At 41.4% G+C, this 14,327-nt stretch overlaps 1 protein-coding gene across 1 annotated transcript; it reads left to right on the forward strand.

Moving 5' to 3' along the window:
• The first annotated feature begins 4,707 nt into the window (after nucleotides 1-4,707).
• On the forward strand, nucleotides 4,708-12,805 carry LOC138772482 (keratin, type I cytoskeletal 47 kDa-like). The gene is made up of 8 exons (XM_069952905.1): nucleotides 4,708-5,178; nucleotides 5,494-5,576; nucleotides 6,653-6,809; nucleotides 7,064-7,225; nucleotides 8,069-8,194; nucleotides 8,515-8,732; nucleotides 10,339-10,430; nucleotides 12,705-12,805. Exons 1-8 carry the CDS (start codon nucleotides 4,708-4,710, stop codon nucleotides 12,803-12,805), a joined length of 1,410 nt encoding a protein of 469 aa, XP_069809006.1.
• The last annotated feature ends 1,522 nt before the right edge of the window (nucleotides 12,806-14,327 follow it).

Raw genomic sequence — 14,327 nt, forward strand, 5'->3', positions numbered from 1 at the left:
CAACAGTAGGGGGAAAAGTGGCCATGTTTTTGTAGCGCTGGATAACCCCTTTAACCCCTTAACGACAAAGGGCGTATATTTTCGCCCTATTGCCGGTAAGGACGTTCAGAGCGGGCTCTGAACCGCGGCGGTCCCGGGTGCCGCTTGTAGCCTGGGACCGCAGGTATTAGCGGGCACAGTCCGATCGCCGTGCCCGCTAATACAGTAATCAGATGCAGCTGTCAAACATGACAGCTGCATCCGATTACCGGATTCAGCCGTTCCCTGGTGTCTAGTGGAGGAGATCGCTCCTCCGGGATGTTATCCCGGAGGAGTGATCTCCGTAACTGAAGCCGGCCGGGGACCGCTCCAAGATGGCGCCGTCCCCGACTCGGCACTCGTTTGTTATCGGCTGCAGCAGCCGAAAGCAAACGAGTGCCGATCTCATTGATCTTTGCTGTATATCTTTACAGCAAAGATCTCAATGAGAGATCAAAGTGTATATACTAGAAGTCCCCCAGGGGGGCTTCTAGTATATGTGTAAAAAAAAAAAAAAAAGCGTTGTTGTCAATAAAAAGCCCCCTCCCCTAATAAAAGTCTGAATCACCCCCCTTTTCCCAGGTTATAAATAAAAGTAAATAAATAAATAAATAAACATGTTTGCTATCGCCGCGTGCGTAATCGCCCAAACTATTAATTAATCACATTCCTGATCTCGTACCGTAAACGGCGTCAGCGCAAAAAAATCCCAAAGTGCAAAGTTGCGCATTTTTGGTCGCATCAAATCCAGAAAAATTGTAATAAAAAATGACACCTGACACAGCCCCATAGACCAAAGGATAAAAGCGCTATAAGCCTGGGAAAGGAGCGGTTTTAAGTGACATATTTGTTGACAATGGTTTGAATTTTTTACAGGCCATCAGATACAAGAAAAGTTATACATGTTACATATCGTTTTAATCGTAACGACTTGAGGAACATGCATAACAAGTCAGTTTTACCCCAGGGCGAATGGCGTAAAAACACATTTCCCCCAAATAAACAAAATGCGTTTTTTTTTTCAATTTCACCACACTTTGTACTTTATGAAAAAATTCAGCCTGTCATTGCAAAGTACAATTAGTGACGCAAAAAATAAGGGCTCATGTGGGTTTCTAGGTGGAAAAATGCAAGTGCTATGGCCTTTTAAGCAGGAGGAAAAAACGAAAACGCAAAAATCAAAATTGGCTGTCTTTAAGGGGTTAAACTTCCCTGAGACCTGTTATGTCTTTTAAAGGCAATCTATAACACCACAGACCTCCATGGCTTAATATAAGAGCCTCTGGGACATCTGTGCATTTTACAGCTTTGTACATAAGTGTAAACATACCATTATCTTGCTGTAGCAAGTCAACTTAGCAGACTAATGGTTTTTCACAAGATGAGCCCAAGGCTATACACTGCTAGACAAGACAAATCTCCCTCTACCTATATCTACTGGATACCGCTTATAGGAACTGTGTCTTCCTTCAGATAATATGCATGGTGGATAGCTCTGTTGCCACACTGCACGTGGGTCCAAGGCTCAAGGGCTGCCACATGGGATGCTCTCCACAATCCTCGAGGCGGCATTGGTAAAAGGGAGTTGCATTAAAGAGGTTGTCCACCTTAAACTAAGTTGTCCCCTATTCACAGGATAAGGGACAAGTAAGAGATCGCGGTAGGTCCACCTTCTGGACCCTGGAAATCTCCAGATTGGCCCCCGGCCAATTCATTCCTATGTAGCCGCTGGAGAGAACCGAGTGCTGTATAGGAATGCATAGGGCTGCAGATCACATGCTGTACCCGAGGCTGTATACAAAACAAAGGCAGTGCTGATCTGGAGATCATTAGTGGGTATGGGGGTTGGATCTCCCATGATCTCTTACTTGTCCCCTATCCTTCCTAGCTTGCCCCAGTAGAGACTGGTAAGCCACTGTCAGAAAAGTCCCTTTTTTGCAGATGGTGCATTAGATCCACCCTTACTCTAGGGAATATATAATTTATACGAATATGTCAACAACTAAGGTAGTACACCTCCATATAACATCCCATAATTACACACAAAGAGGACTCATAAAACTTACTATTAATTTATTCAGCTTGTGTTATTATATGTCACAAGAGATTGCTACTACCTTAGTCTTCTTGACATGTCAGTCTATAATATGAAGTCTTTCGGCTCTAGTCTGTCATATTTCGTTAACTTGCATGGTGCATGGGAATGGAAAGGCCCAGCGCATGTATCGGTGTTATCATATCATAGGCCCCAATGATATATGGAATAAAAAAGAGTGTAAATGTGGCCTGTGTTGGGCCAGTATATTTCTATATGGAAATATAGTTTACTATGTTTGTCTATGCAGAGGCAACCAGTTAAGAAATGTATGCCCATACAGTGGCACACTTTGCAGCCTTTTATTGGAGGTGTATGTCAGGAAATTACTTGTATGTATATATCTCTAATGGAAGGCTGAACAGATCTTACGACAGATGGACAATACCCTTAGGAAAAGCAAGTCAGCTGCCAATAAACTGTTTGCTGTGAGCTAAGCTGAAGGCCAAGGAACCTGGAAGATAACTATTTCCCTCTCCCCATTTACATACATACATGTCTAGCTGAATATACTTGGCTATAGGGAGATACAGTGGGAGTTAACGTCCATTGGGGTCTTCTATCTTTTCCACCGTGGACACTCAACCCTTAGCGATTGCATCAATACTTGCACAATGAACATATCTTTAACATATCTTTAAAAACCAGAATGTCTAGGTGGAAAACAGATGTCAACAATTTCCACCTGTATTTCTGGGGACGTCATAAAAACAAAAAACATATATTAATTCAACATTCTTTAAATTTAAGTACAGCAAAATTACACATTACAGAGGCATAAGACTAAATACAAACACCCAGTGGTCAGAAAAGGATGGCACATCCTAGCAATATGTTGTCACTTTCTAGGATGGGGAACATACATGGACTTGCTATGCTACTGAACCAGTTTAGCTTTTGGACATACCTGGTAGTGGGGCCTAAGCAATCTGTAGGTTTGCACCCTTTATCCTGTACCAGATTAGTGCTTAACTCAGCAGACCAGGTGGAACTGGTAAAGGGCACCTAGGAGGTGAGGCAGGTAGACAAAGTCAGTAAGTGGAGTATTAGACTGGAGATTCAAAATGGTACCAGGGATGAGGCAGTTGTAGTCTAATACAGACCGATAGTCATGGTAAATGGCTCAGGTTTGCATCATAGATCTGCGTCAACAACTCTTGGGTCAGGATACACAACATAACTCTGAACTCAAAGAACACTTAGTAAACAGGGAGTGAGCAGAGCTGCCTCATGTATCACATTTACTAAAACTTAGATTTCAGGGAATCCACCAAGGACCAGTGGGACCAAATGATTCATCTCAAATAGAGAGTGCGAAATGCAAGGAAACCGCCCTCTTGCAACTGCGGTAATCATCCCAGATCGTCCATATACAATCAACATATAGATTTATTGTGGCTTTATTATTGTTGCCACAATATTTCTATATATTGACTGTACATGGCCGATCTGTTGCGCGGTAAATACCGCAATTGGGAGCTGGTGATTTCCACTCATTTTTGAAGGTTTCTACTGTGCTCCTACGTTCACCTGTGCTCACCATTTAAGAGGAATTCTTCTGTCCCACTGGTCCTTGGTGGACTCCTTGCAATCTTGCTTTACACCCCAGCTATATTTGGTGGTGGTCCTCGTAGAGTTGTGTTGATATCTGTGAGGCTCGTAATAGAGTTCTGCCTATTGTGTGGATAGTACATGTCTATTTAAATTGAGCTTGACTGACTATCTTACATCAGAAGGTGCCCTTCAATTTTTGTTGCCTTTCTAGTATGTAAGAAACCTTGGGCACACACAATTTCAGCAGAAGGAGAAGCAAGATAGAGGACAAGCATGTGCACAACAAGAGCCAGATCAACCCCCCCCCCCCCACACACACACACACACACACCCCCGGTCGATTGATTTTGCAACCCCTGTTCCCTATGCCAATGGACCCACAGTCCCAGTCCTAGTGACCAAATGGTAAGCCCATCCCTAGATCAGTGTTATCCATTTATTAGTCCCAAGTCACTAGAGGTTTCCTTTCTCAGAAGATTAGTCCGAAGTTTATAGGGTCACATTATAGTCCTGAGATCCTGGTTTAAAGGTGCCTTATGCAATGTGATATTTTATTACCTAAACTACCTGCTTTTGTACAAATTCTTTGTGTGAAGTAAAGATTTCCAACAATGAAAATAACAGACTTAAAAAAAAAAATTACAGTCTTAAGCACTTGCACTGACGGCATCTTAAGAAGCCATTAGCAAGTGTCGTCTTTGTCGCCTCAAGCATGAACATACTCATAAATATAATTGGACGCCAAAGGCAAGCAACTGGGGGAAATACTTGCACAGATAAAAAAAATACCCCACCCAGTTTAACAGACACATAGCATGAAACTATTCCCTGAGGAGATATATAACATTTATGAGGAAAGACATTTGGGGTAGGCTTAAAAAAAACAGGTGTTCACTGGTAATTTTTTTTTTTCTATAATGGAGCTATCAGTTCAGAACGCCCATTGAAAGCAATATATATAGAGGTGCAAACCTTTAACAGCAGCCACATTGTCTCCTTGGTGCTAAACAGATCAGTGCACTAACAGCAGAGTATCCACCATGGCTTATCGTCCAAGCTCTGCCTCATCCTATCAAATCTCTAGCTCTGGAGGCTATGGAAGTGGCCTTGGTGGTGGAAGCTATGGAGGAGGCTATGGTGGAAGCTTCAGTAGTGCATCTGCATTCTCCTTGGGCTCTGGTGTTGGATCAGGTGGTGGTTTCAGTTCTGGTGGTGGCTTTGGTTCTGGTGGTGGCTTCGGTGCTGGTGGTGGCTTCGGTGCCGGTGGTGGCTTTGGTGGAGGAGCATCTGGTGGTTTTGCTTCTTTTGGTGGAAGCGATAAGCAGACCATGCAAAACCTCAATGACCGTCTGGCTGCCTACTTGGATAAAGTTAGGGCACTGGAGGCTGCCAACAGTGAGCTGGAACTGAAGATCCGAGAGTGGTATGAGAAACAACTTAGTGCCGGAGCAAGTGCAGTTTCTAAAGACTACAGCAAGTACTATGATATTATCAACGACTTGAAGAGCAAGGTACAATCCTATTAAACGTAATGACCCATACTCGGATAATTTTTTCTTGTTGTTCTCACAATTGCTTGTATGGTATTATCTAAGACATACATTGAACCCCCAACATTTACACTTTGTTAATGGTACTAGCCCCTTTTTAACATCCACTTCAATCAACACCTGGTTCGATTTTATGCCTTTCATTGCCTATTATAAATTAGCATTTGTTTTAATATATATATATATATATATATATATATATATATATATATATTTATTTATTGTATATTTTAAATTTTTTGGTTTGTTTCTTTGTTTGTTTCTTTTTTACTTAAGATCTTGGCAGCCACCACAGAAAATTCCCGAGTAGTTCTGCAGATTGACAATGCCAAACTGGCTGCTGATGACTTCAGACTGAAGTAAGTCCACGGCACTTTGTAAACAAACTGAACACATCTGCTTTATCATATAGTAAATTTTGGTAAAATGATTTGAATGAAAAAATGTTGAATGAGATTATGAGTCAGTTTTGGGTGAGATAGGATGTACTGAGATCAGGAATGTATAGTGGGCATATACTGGATATGTTAACATTAGTGATGAGCGAATAGTGAGATATTGGAATATTCGATATTCGTACGATTATCCCGCGAATATTCGATCGAATATTCGATTCCATTAAAGTCTATGGGAACAAGTATTCAATTAGTGAAAAACATCTATTTGACCATTTGGAGGGTGAAACCGGAAGCTCGGGGATTTGAATGCTTATCGAATATTTATCGAATATTCGCTGGATAGTCGTACGAATATCGAATATTCGAATATCTCACTATTTGATCGAATATCTATTCGATCGAACAGTATTCGCTCATCTCTAGTTGACATTAATTGATTGATGCTGGAAAAATCAGAACCTGAGGTTGAGAAGGTCTGGTCTTAAAAACAATTGATGCGACCAAAAAAAAAAAAAAAAAACGAAGCCTGGTTTCAAAACAGAGAGCCTTAACTGTAATTAAATGTTAGAAAGCATGGGTCCAAATAGAGATTACTAGATGCTAAAACATATTTTTTTAATTTCTTTCAATATTCTGATTGTATTTGTTTTTTTTATTTAATTGCTAATGGAATATTATGGTGGCAGCCATCTTGCCTGAGCTGTTTTTCACAACATTTGGAGATATGCTTTACTGCAAGCCCCATGTACATGTGCAGGGTGGGGGAGGAGGTGAGCTGTGACAATCACCTATTGTGAACTGTCTTATCTATATACCAGTGTCAGTCTTCACTATAATCCTGTTTGTGATATAGGAAGAGACTGCTGAAAAGTGATCAGGAAGTGATTAATATTAGGCTTAGTGGCCAGAGTGTAAACTGCAAGATCTCGGGATTATTGTATAATATACATAGTAAAATGGGAAATGAAAGAAAAATCACCAAAACATTTTTAAAATGTTTGTTCATTTAAAATATTATTACTTTTTTTCTTCATAAGGTTTGAGAATGAGCTGGCTCTCCGCCAGAGTGTGGAGGCTGACATCAATGGACTCCGTAGAGTTTTGGATGAGTTGACCGTGGCCAGAGGAGACTTGGAGATCCAGCTTGAGAGCTTGTCTGAAGAGCTGGCCTACCTGAAGAAGAACCATCAGGAGGTAAGATGGTTCAGCTGTTGTATGTAACTATAAATCAATACTAATGTCTGTCTGTACATCCCATCAAATTCCAAAAATGATCAAACGTTATAGAAATGTAAGAGCATATGTCACACTGCTTTAGGCAAGAAAAAAGCGTTGGTTGATATTTTAAAAAATACTTAAAATAACAATAGAAATTACTTAAAGGGATTCAAATTCCTAAGACATTAAGTATACAATGATTACTGATGGAGATTGTATCTGTTTTCTAGGAGATGAGCGCTGCAAAGAGCAGTGCTGCTGGCCAAGTCAATGTGGAGATGGATGCTGCTCCAGGCGTGGATCTCACTACGATTCTAAATGACATGAGAGAAGACTACGAGGCACTGGCAGATAAGAATCGCAGGGAGGCAGAGGCATGGTTCAACCAGATGGTGAGTTTCCCAATCAATAAACATTTCTTATTTATATAGTGCCAGCTTAGTTTTTAGTGCCAGTGGGGTTATTAAGTTTAGAAAAAAGTACAGTACAGAGATCTTTATAGTCATGTTTTTACACCTAGGCCTGTAACCAAGAGGAGGGGGCATCTTCTCTGTCTAGAGGAAAGAACGTTTCACCACCAGCAGTGAGACTCTTTCACATGATGCTGCAATGACTGACTCATTAAAGGGGTTATCCAATAATACAAAAACATGGCCACTTTCTTCCAGAGACAGTACCACTCTTATCTCTCGTTTGGGTGCAGGTTTTGGACTTGCCATATTGGTGTTGAGAAGGTTTTTCTTTAACCTATGTTGGGGCAATTGGCATCTGCCTCATGAAGGTTTTTGCCTTCCTCTGGGTCAACACAATAGGGTTATACTGTAAGTTGAACTTGTTGGACCCTAACTTTGTTAGCTATGTAACAAAGTCCTCAACACTATACATCAAGTGACTTCGCTGCCCCCACTGGGGCTCACAATTTCAATTTAAGATTGCCCAATCAGTCAGGTTTTTTTTTTTTTTTTTTTTTTTGGGGGGGGGGGGGGGGGGGGGATTGCCCAGAAAAAAAAACATGGATAACATACAAACAACATGCAAATTTGAACTTGAATTTGAACCAAGGACCCCAGTGCTGTTGGCCATCAATACTAACTATTGAGCCACCATACTGTATAATTCTCTCAATATAACATGCTGACTTGACACAACTTCTTTGACCCCTCTTACAGTATAACATCTAAAGTAGTCATGACTGATTATGTATTATTAGTTAGTGATACACTTTGTATTTTTAGAGCAAGGAACTGACCCAACAGATCTCCGCTGGTGTGGAACAAGTAGAAACAAGCAAGAGTGAAGTCACAGATCTCCGACGTACCCTCCAAGCCTTGGAGATTGAGCTTCAATCACAACTTGCCCTGGTAAGTCAACCGAGACCAAAGTCTTGTTTAGATGGTGGCATAGTTTCCATTTGGAAGGCTTGCCACACACATAAGATAGCTGTTGGCTGAATTGATCTCATCCAATTCCCTCATACATGTGGGCTTGGCTTGGCCATTTGTGCATATGTTGAGTCGGGAGCCCCAGATTTACAATAGATGGTTGGTTGGCATATTCTGCTAAAATTGGCCTATTTGGTGGACATGTACTATATCTAATGTGTATGGCCATACATGTCTACAAAAGTAAAATTACAGCACTAAAGATTTAATGATCAATGTTGAATTTCCAAAACCTTTAGAAAAAATCCCTTGAAGACACCTTGGCTGATACAGATGGCCGCTATGGGGCACAACTACAGCAGCTGCAGTTTGCTATCAATGGACTTGAGGAGCAGCTGATGCAGATCAGATCGGACATTGATAGACAGGGCCAAGAGTACAGGACTCTTCTCGATATCAAAACAAGACTGGAAATGGAAATTGAAACATACCGCCGCCTGCTGGAGGGAGAACTGGGGTAAGCATAAAATGTATACTAAATAGAGATGAGCGAACCTGGAGCATGCTCGAGTCGATCCGAACCTGAACTTTTGCCATTTGATTAGCGGTGGCTGCTGAAGTTGGATAAAGCCCTAAGGCTATGTGGAAAACATGGATATAGTCATTGGCTGTATCCATGTTTTCCAGACAACCTTAGAACTTTATCCAAGTTCTGCAGCCACAGCTAATCAAATACCGAACGTTTGGGTTCGCTCATCTCTAATATTTAACCTTGTTTTTCAAGTTTAAAAAAAAAATTTAAGTCGGCCAAAAAGAAGTACTTGGTTGAGCAGAGCTGTGCTCGTCATTTCTCATCACTGTGATATATATTTAGCTAAAGGCTTAACTTTCCCAATGTCAACCCTGGTGCTAAATATGTAACAGGGCCCTGCACCTATTACACAATCAGTAATGTTTTCTGTGGCAAAAAAGCCTTTGGCCCTTGTTAGGTGCCAGGGCTTGGGTGTGACCTTTACCTCTATACCTGCTATGTGCCATCTGTTGTTCTCAGTTACAGTATCACAGGTCATAAATCTAGCTCTGCTATACAGACTTCACACACCCTAATTACAGCAGATCGTAATGGTAATAACATCTTACAGGTCAAGTATTGCCTCCGGCTTACACCCAACCAGACACTAAGCAGTTTCTCTGGCTTACTGACAGACAGTGATAGCTACGACCGGGAAGCAATAAATCATTGTTTCTGTATCCATCATCCGTCATGTGTAGAGTATGTCAGACACACACCAGCTCAGGAACAACTGAAAATTACATGCGAAGCTTTCAGAGGGTTAAACTGGTGAAAAACGGTATATAAAAATTATATAATAGCCATAAAAAGTGCTACTCCTGTACACATAATAAGGACAAAGTTAAGGTTAAGGACAAAAGTTGTCTTCCTCCTGGAGAAGAGTTCATTTCCATGCCTATAAGGACAAATTGCTTTCTGGACAGTGGTGTCTACCAGGTCTCCCACCTATTCCAAGACCTTTCTAAACCATATATAACTTATTAATCAAGTATTTATCAACTTTCTTTATATTTTTTCATGAGAGATTGTTTTCTTTAGAATTGGTTCTTCTAATGCTTCATAACATGGTCTCTTAGCTCTTCTAAATCATGTAGTAGAGACGCTTAGTACATGAGGACCGATCTCGGTGGTTGGCACTCATTTACTGAACCTATTTCATAGCTCGGTAATCTTGTGAACAGAGCGATTGTTAGATCAGCTGTTGGCCACATGTACCCTCTTGCACGGGGAGATATGCGTCTGATGGTTTTTTAAGCATTGACCTATTACATAGGGCAATATCGGCCTGTTTGGCTGGTAACCACACTGGGTAATAGGGCCTACAGTAATCTTTGGAACACATGAAGATCTGTCCAAGGTTGACGTACGTACAAATCAACAAAAATAAAGCACCAATTTGGCTTTATAACAAGGAAAGATGGATAATAGGAGATCTATATGTAACAATGTTTCGGATTCATATACAGTACTTTTGAGTGTATAGGTCTGTCATGCAAAATTATCATTGATTCGAAAGTCATCATTTCTTATATTCTATCCGACTTTTCAGCTCAAGCTCAAGTGTAAGCGTCAGCAAGACCTCCACCGTATCATCATCATCATCGTCAAATGTGAAAACAGAATCAGTGGATTCAAAGAAAGGTAATGTAACTTTGTGCTTTTTTCATATCTCTTCCCAGTATATTCTAGAATTTTCCCTATGTAGCTTAAAAGCACCATTTCTTCCACTGTCCGGCAGCAGCTTACTCCTCTGCTCACTGAGGGGAGATTGTGCATGTGTATAGGAGGGTGTTGGCTGAACAAGTTTTTGGCCAACACCCATCTAATAGCCAGCAGAAGGGACAATGGTGAGCAGGTTCATTGGCTGCCCGTTGCCTGGCCAACTGTGCAAATATTTAAGTTCCTAGGCCCAACCAAATAAAAAATGTAATAAAATATTTTACAAACTAATAAAATCATACAGAGTCAGACATTTAGTTACGTTATGTTGTTGATTCAATGCATTGAGTACACCAAAGATGAATTTTCAAAAAAGCTTCTATATTTACATGGTGGGTGGAGGATACAAGTCCTTGTTTATCAAGAATCAATTCCATATCTCCAAAGGAACGTATAGAGTGAAGAACAGAACTATTGCGGAATAGTTATATTGGGGTTTAGAGTCAAGCCCAACTTGAGCATGCATCCAACTTCTTCAGCCACTGGTAATCAAATGCCAAGCGGTCGGACTCGAGCATGCTCGAGTTGCACTTTTCTCTACTGGGGTTCTATTATCTAAAAGGCTCGGGATCCACCACTGTCTTAAAATTCAAGTGGTTGTTCAATGAATAGGCCCTATTAAAGTGGTTGTCTAGTTTTAGTATATGTTTCCTGTTAGGTAAATCTGGAGCAATAGAGGGGGTCCCATGTTCAGGATCCTCGTGTGTTGGCAAGAGTGGAGATCAGATACATCTTCCGCTCTGCATTACAGAAAATCTATTAAAGGGTTTATCCAGGATTACAAAAAACATAGCTGCTTTCTTCTAAAAAAAACCAGCATCACGCATGTCCACAGGTTTTGTGTTGTATCGCAACTTCAATTGAACTGAGCTGCAATACTACATCCAAACTGAGGACAAGAGTGGTGCTGTTTCAGGAAGAAAGCAACTATGTTTTTTCCAAAAATGCTTAACCTTTTCAAATAAAGTTGGTACTGTGTTATGGTTTATCTTCACCTTTGGGGGCTGCAGGGAAATTAAAGTGTTCATGTTACTTCAAAAATTCTTTGACGCTTTTGATTCTTTGGGTTCTGAGTTTTTAGTCCCCCACCAATCCCTACAGCGAGCCAGGGATAGAAGTGCTTAGTCATGTACTTTTCCTGGTCTGGGGTCTGACCCCCCCCCAGATCTCAACTCAAACTTTTTCATATGTATCTATGACATACCAAAGCTTTTTTAAAGTGACACTTTAAAAAATTGCCAGGTTTTCTGACAAATTACAGCTGACTGAGAACATTTTGGTCAGCATTATGTCAAAGATTACCATACTTGTCCAAAACCCCTTTTATATGGCCCAACATGTGCAGTACATAAGCATCAATCTCATAAATCTGCACTCATTTAAAGTCACTCTGTACCCACAATCTGACCCCCCAAACCGCTTGTACCTTCGGATAGCTGCTTTTAATCCAAGATCTGTCCTGCGGTCCGTTCGGCAGGTGAGGCAGTTATTGTCCTAAAAATCAACTTTTAAACTTGCAGCCCTGTGCCCAACGGGAGTATCTGTGCCCTAACTTTGCACCATGCCTCCATCCCTCCTCCCCACCCTCTTCATCATTAGCCACTGGAACATTTTCTCCATGCTGACACAGGTGAGGAATAGGAGACAAACTGCCTGGAGCATTCCTAATGATGAGGAAGGTGGGGAGTGGGGAAAGAGAGGTTGTGCCAGCCTAGTGCATACACAATCTAAGCCCCGCCGTTGGACACAGGGATGCCAGTTTAAAAGTTGTTTTTTAGAACAATAACTGCATCACCTGCCAAACGCACCCCAGGACAGATCTTGGATTAAAAGCAGCTATCTGAAGGTACAAGTGGTTTAGGGGGGGGGGGGTCAGATTGTGGGTACAGAGTCACTTTAAAGAGGCCTGAGCAACATGCACTGAGGGCTGCACGAAGAATCATTGCATCATTTGTTTCCCTACTACATAGGGACGATAAGTAATGGTGATCAGCTGAACAGGCCCCAGGGACCTTAACTAATAAAGACTGTGCTAAGCGGTTAAGCATGTTAAGAAGCAATCTGATATAGCTCCAACAAGGAAATGTTAATGGTGTAGGCCACTCGTCTGATAAGGAAACATTTGAAGCTATGATGACAGTGATATGAAGGAACGTCCTTGTCTTACCGAAAATTCACGCAACCATTTTATTACAGACCCAAGCAAGAGCAGAAAGGTGAAGACCATCATAGAAGAAGTGGTGGATGGGAAAGTGGTTTCTTCCTCCGTCAATGAAATTGAAGAGAAGTTGAATTGAAGTAGTAGCTCAAGACGTACAGCACAGGTGGACGCAAAGTTCAGGATCTTCTTTCAGTATAAAACTCAATGATATGAATATGAATGTTGATGGGAGCTATATGTGTTTCAATAAACCTGTCTGCACAATAAGCCCAATGCTTCAGTCTGTTTATCATAAAAAGGTCATCATAGAACTATACAAAGCAGGTCACTGGAGGTAGTGGTCTACCGTAGAGGCAGATATGACCAGCCCTTCAAGCTTGGCTGGATGCAGTGAGTTAGGGCTGGTGACTCTCTGGGTATAGAGGCAGACATAGAGGGGCACCTTCATTTTTTATCATACCATAGATAGAACTGATTGGTCTCTGCTGAGAACATGCCCAGTGGTGCTCGGGTAAAAGTGGTCACCCACCTTCAATAACTTACGGTGGAACGATCATTCGGCCATCAGTTATATCTGCCGGCCGCATTTTTCGTTCTAATTTGCATTTGCAAATTAGTTACATTTTCATTCTAATTTTTGTATATGTCGTCCCTTAAAGGGATGTGTAAACAAAATATACAAAAAGTGGAACAAAAAAAAAAGTGCTTGCTCAAAATTAGTCTCCGCTCACAGGGTACATCAGGATTGTGGGTGGCTACAGGAGGTCAGAAGTAGCAGTCACATCCAAACCATGATGCCCCATTAGAAGACACCAGTATTAATAATAGCACTGGGTAGGTCTAGGAGAGCAGCTGCAGAACTTGCATTCGAGGGCCAGATAAGGTATGCTTTTAATGCCTCGTTCACACGTCCAAAGTGCAGCCCGCAACCGTGGACCCACGACTGTGGACTGCACTACAAATGTGTATCAGTAGTACTTTGTGCTTTATGGACCACTACATAGAAGATAGTGACCAGTGCTGAAAATTCGGGGCCACTAGGACCTGTGCTTTTTTTTTTTTTGTTTTTTTTTGCGACATGGATCATGGCCCTGTACACATGTACAAATGTGTAAACAGGACCATTGAAATGTATTGGTTCTATGTTCTGTCCACAATTGGAGGTCGACAACTGCGGAAAGACATGTGAAAAGGGCCTAAGGGTTCACTGGTTGTTATTATAGCCAGGCATTTCTATTTATGCCTCCATCCCCCCACCCCCACCATGCAGATAGTCCTTTGAGATGTCTGGTAGATGAGTTTAACACATCAGCTAGTATCTGTCCTGCTGTATAACAGATGACTAAGGGCATTCACATAAGGGGTGCATTAGTTGGGGATGCAACTACCAGGGGTGTCTTCTTCTGCATTGATGGCAGTCTTATTCGTGTCATGTGACATTGGGGGGCTATTATATTGTATTCATTGGGATTTAGGAGTTTCTTAAGAAAATGTGGTCTTTTTCTACCCTCGTATGTGACTATCTACTCTCAGTATCCTGGAGGCACTGTGAGAAACCATATGGGTTGTTCACATGGTGTATTTTTGCTTTTGGAAAACTTTTTAACTGCCACATATATTGCTATTCCATGGGACTAATCTGCATCTTAGGGTTCACA

The sequence above is a fragment of the Dendropsophus ebraccatus genome, chromosome 14, assembly GCF_027789765.1.
Source record: "Dendropsophus ebraccatus isolate aDenEbr1 chromosome 14, aDenEbr1.pat, whole genome shotgun sequence".
Lineage (NCBI taxonomy): Eukaryota > Metazoa > Chordata > Amphibia > Anura > Hylidae > Dendropsophus > Dendropsophus ebraccatus.

Bases quoted from the DNA above. Each gene is read 5' to 3' on its own strand.
- LOC138772482 (XM_069952905.1), top strand. From the start codon at position 4,708: ATGGCTTATCGTCCAAGCTCTGCCTCATCCTATCAAATCTCTAGCTCT. The intron at 6,810-7,063 runs GTAAGATGGTTC...TCTGTTTTCTAG, and splicing joins TGAAGAAGAACCATCAGGAG to GAGATGAGCGCTGCAAAGAG. The intron at 7,226-8,068 runs GTGAGTTTCCCA...TTGTATTTTTAG, and splicing joins AGGCATGGTTCAACCAGATG to AGCAAGGAACTGACCCAACA.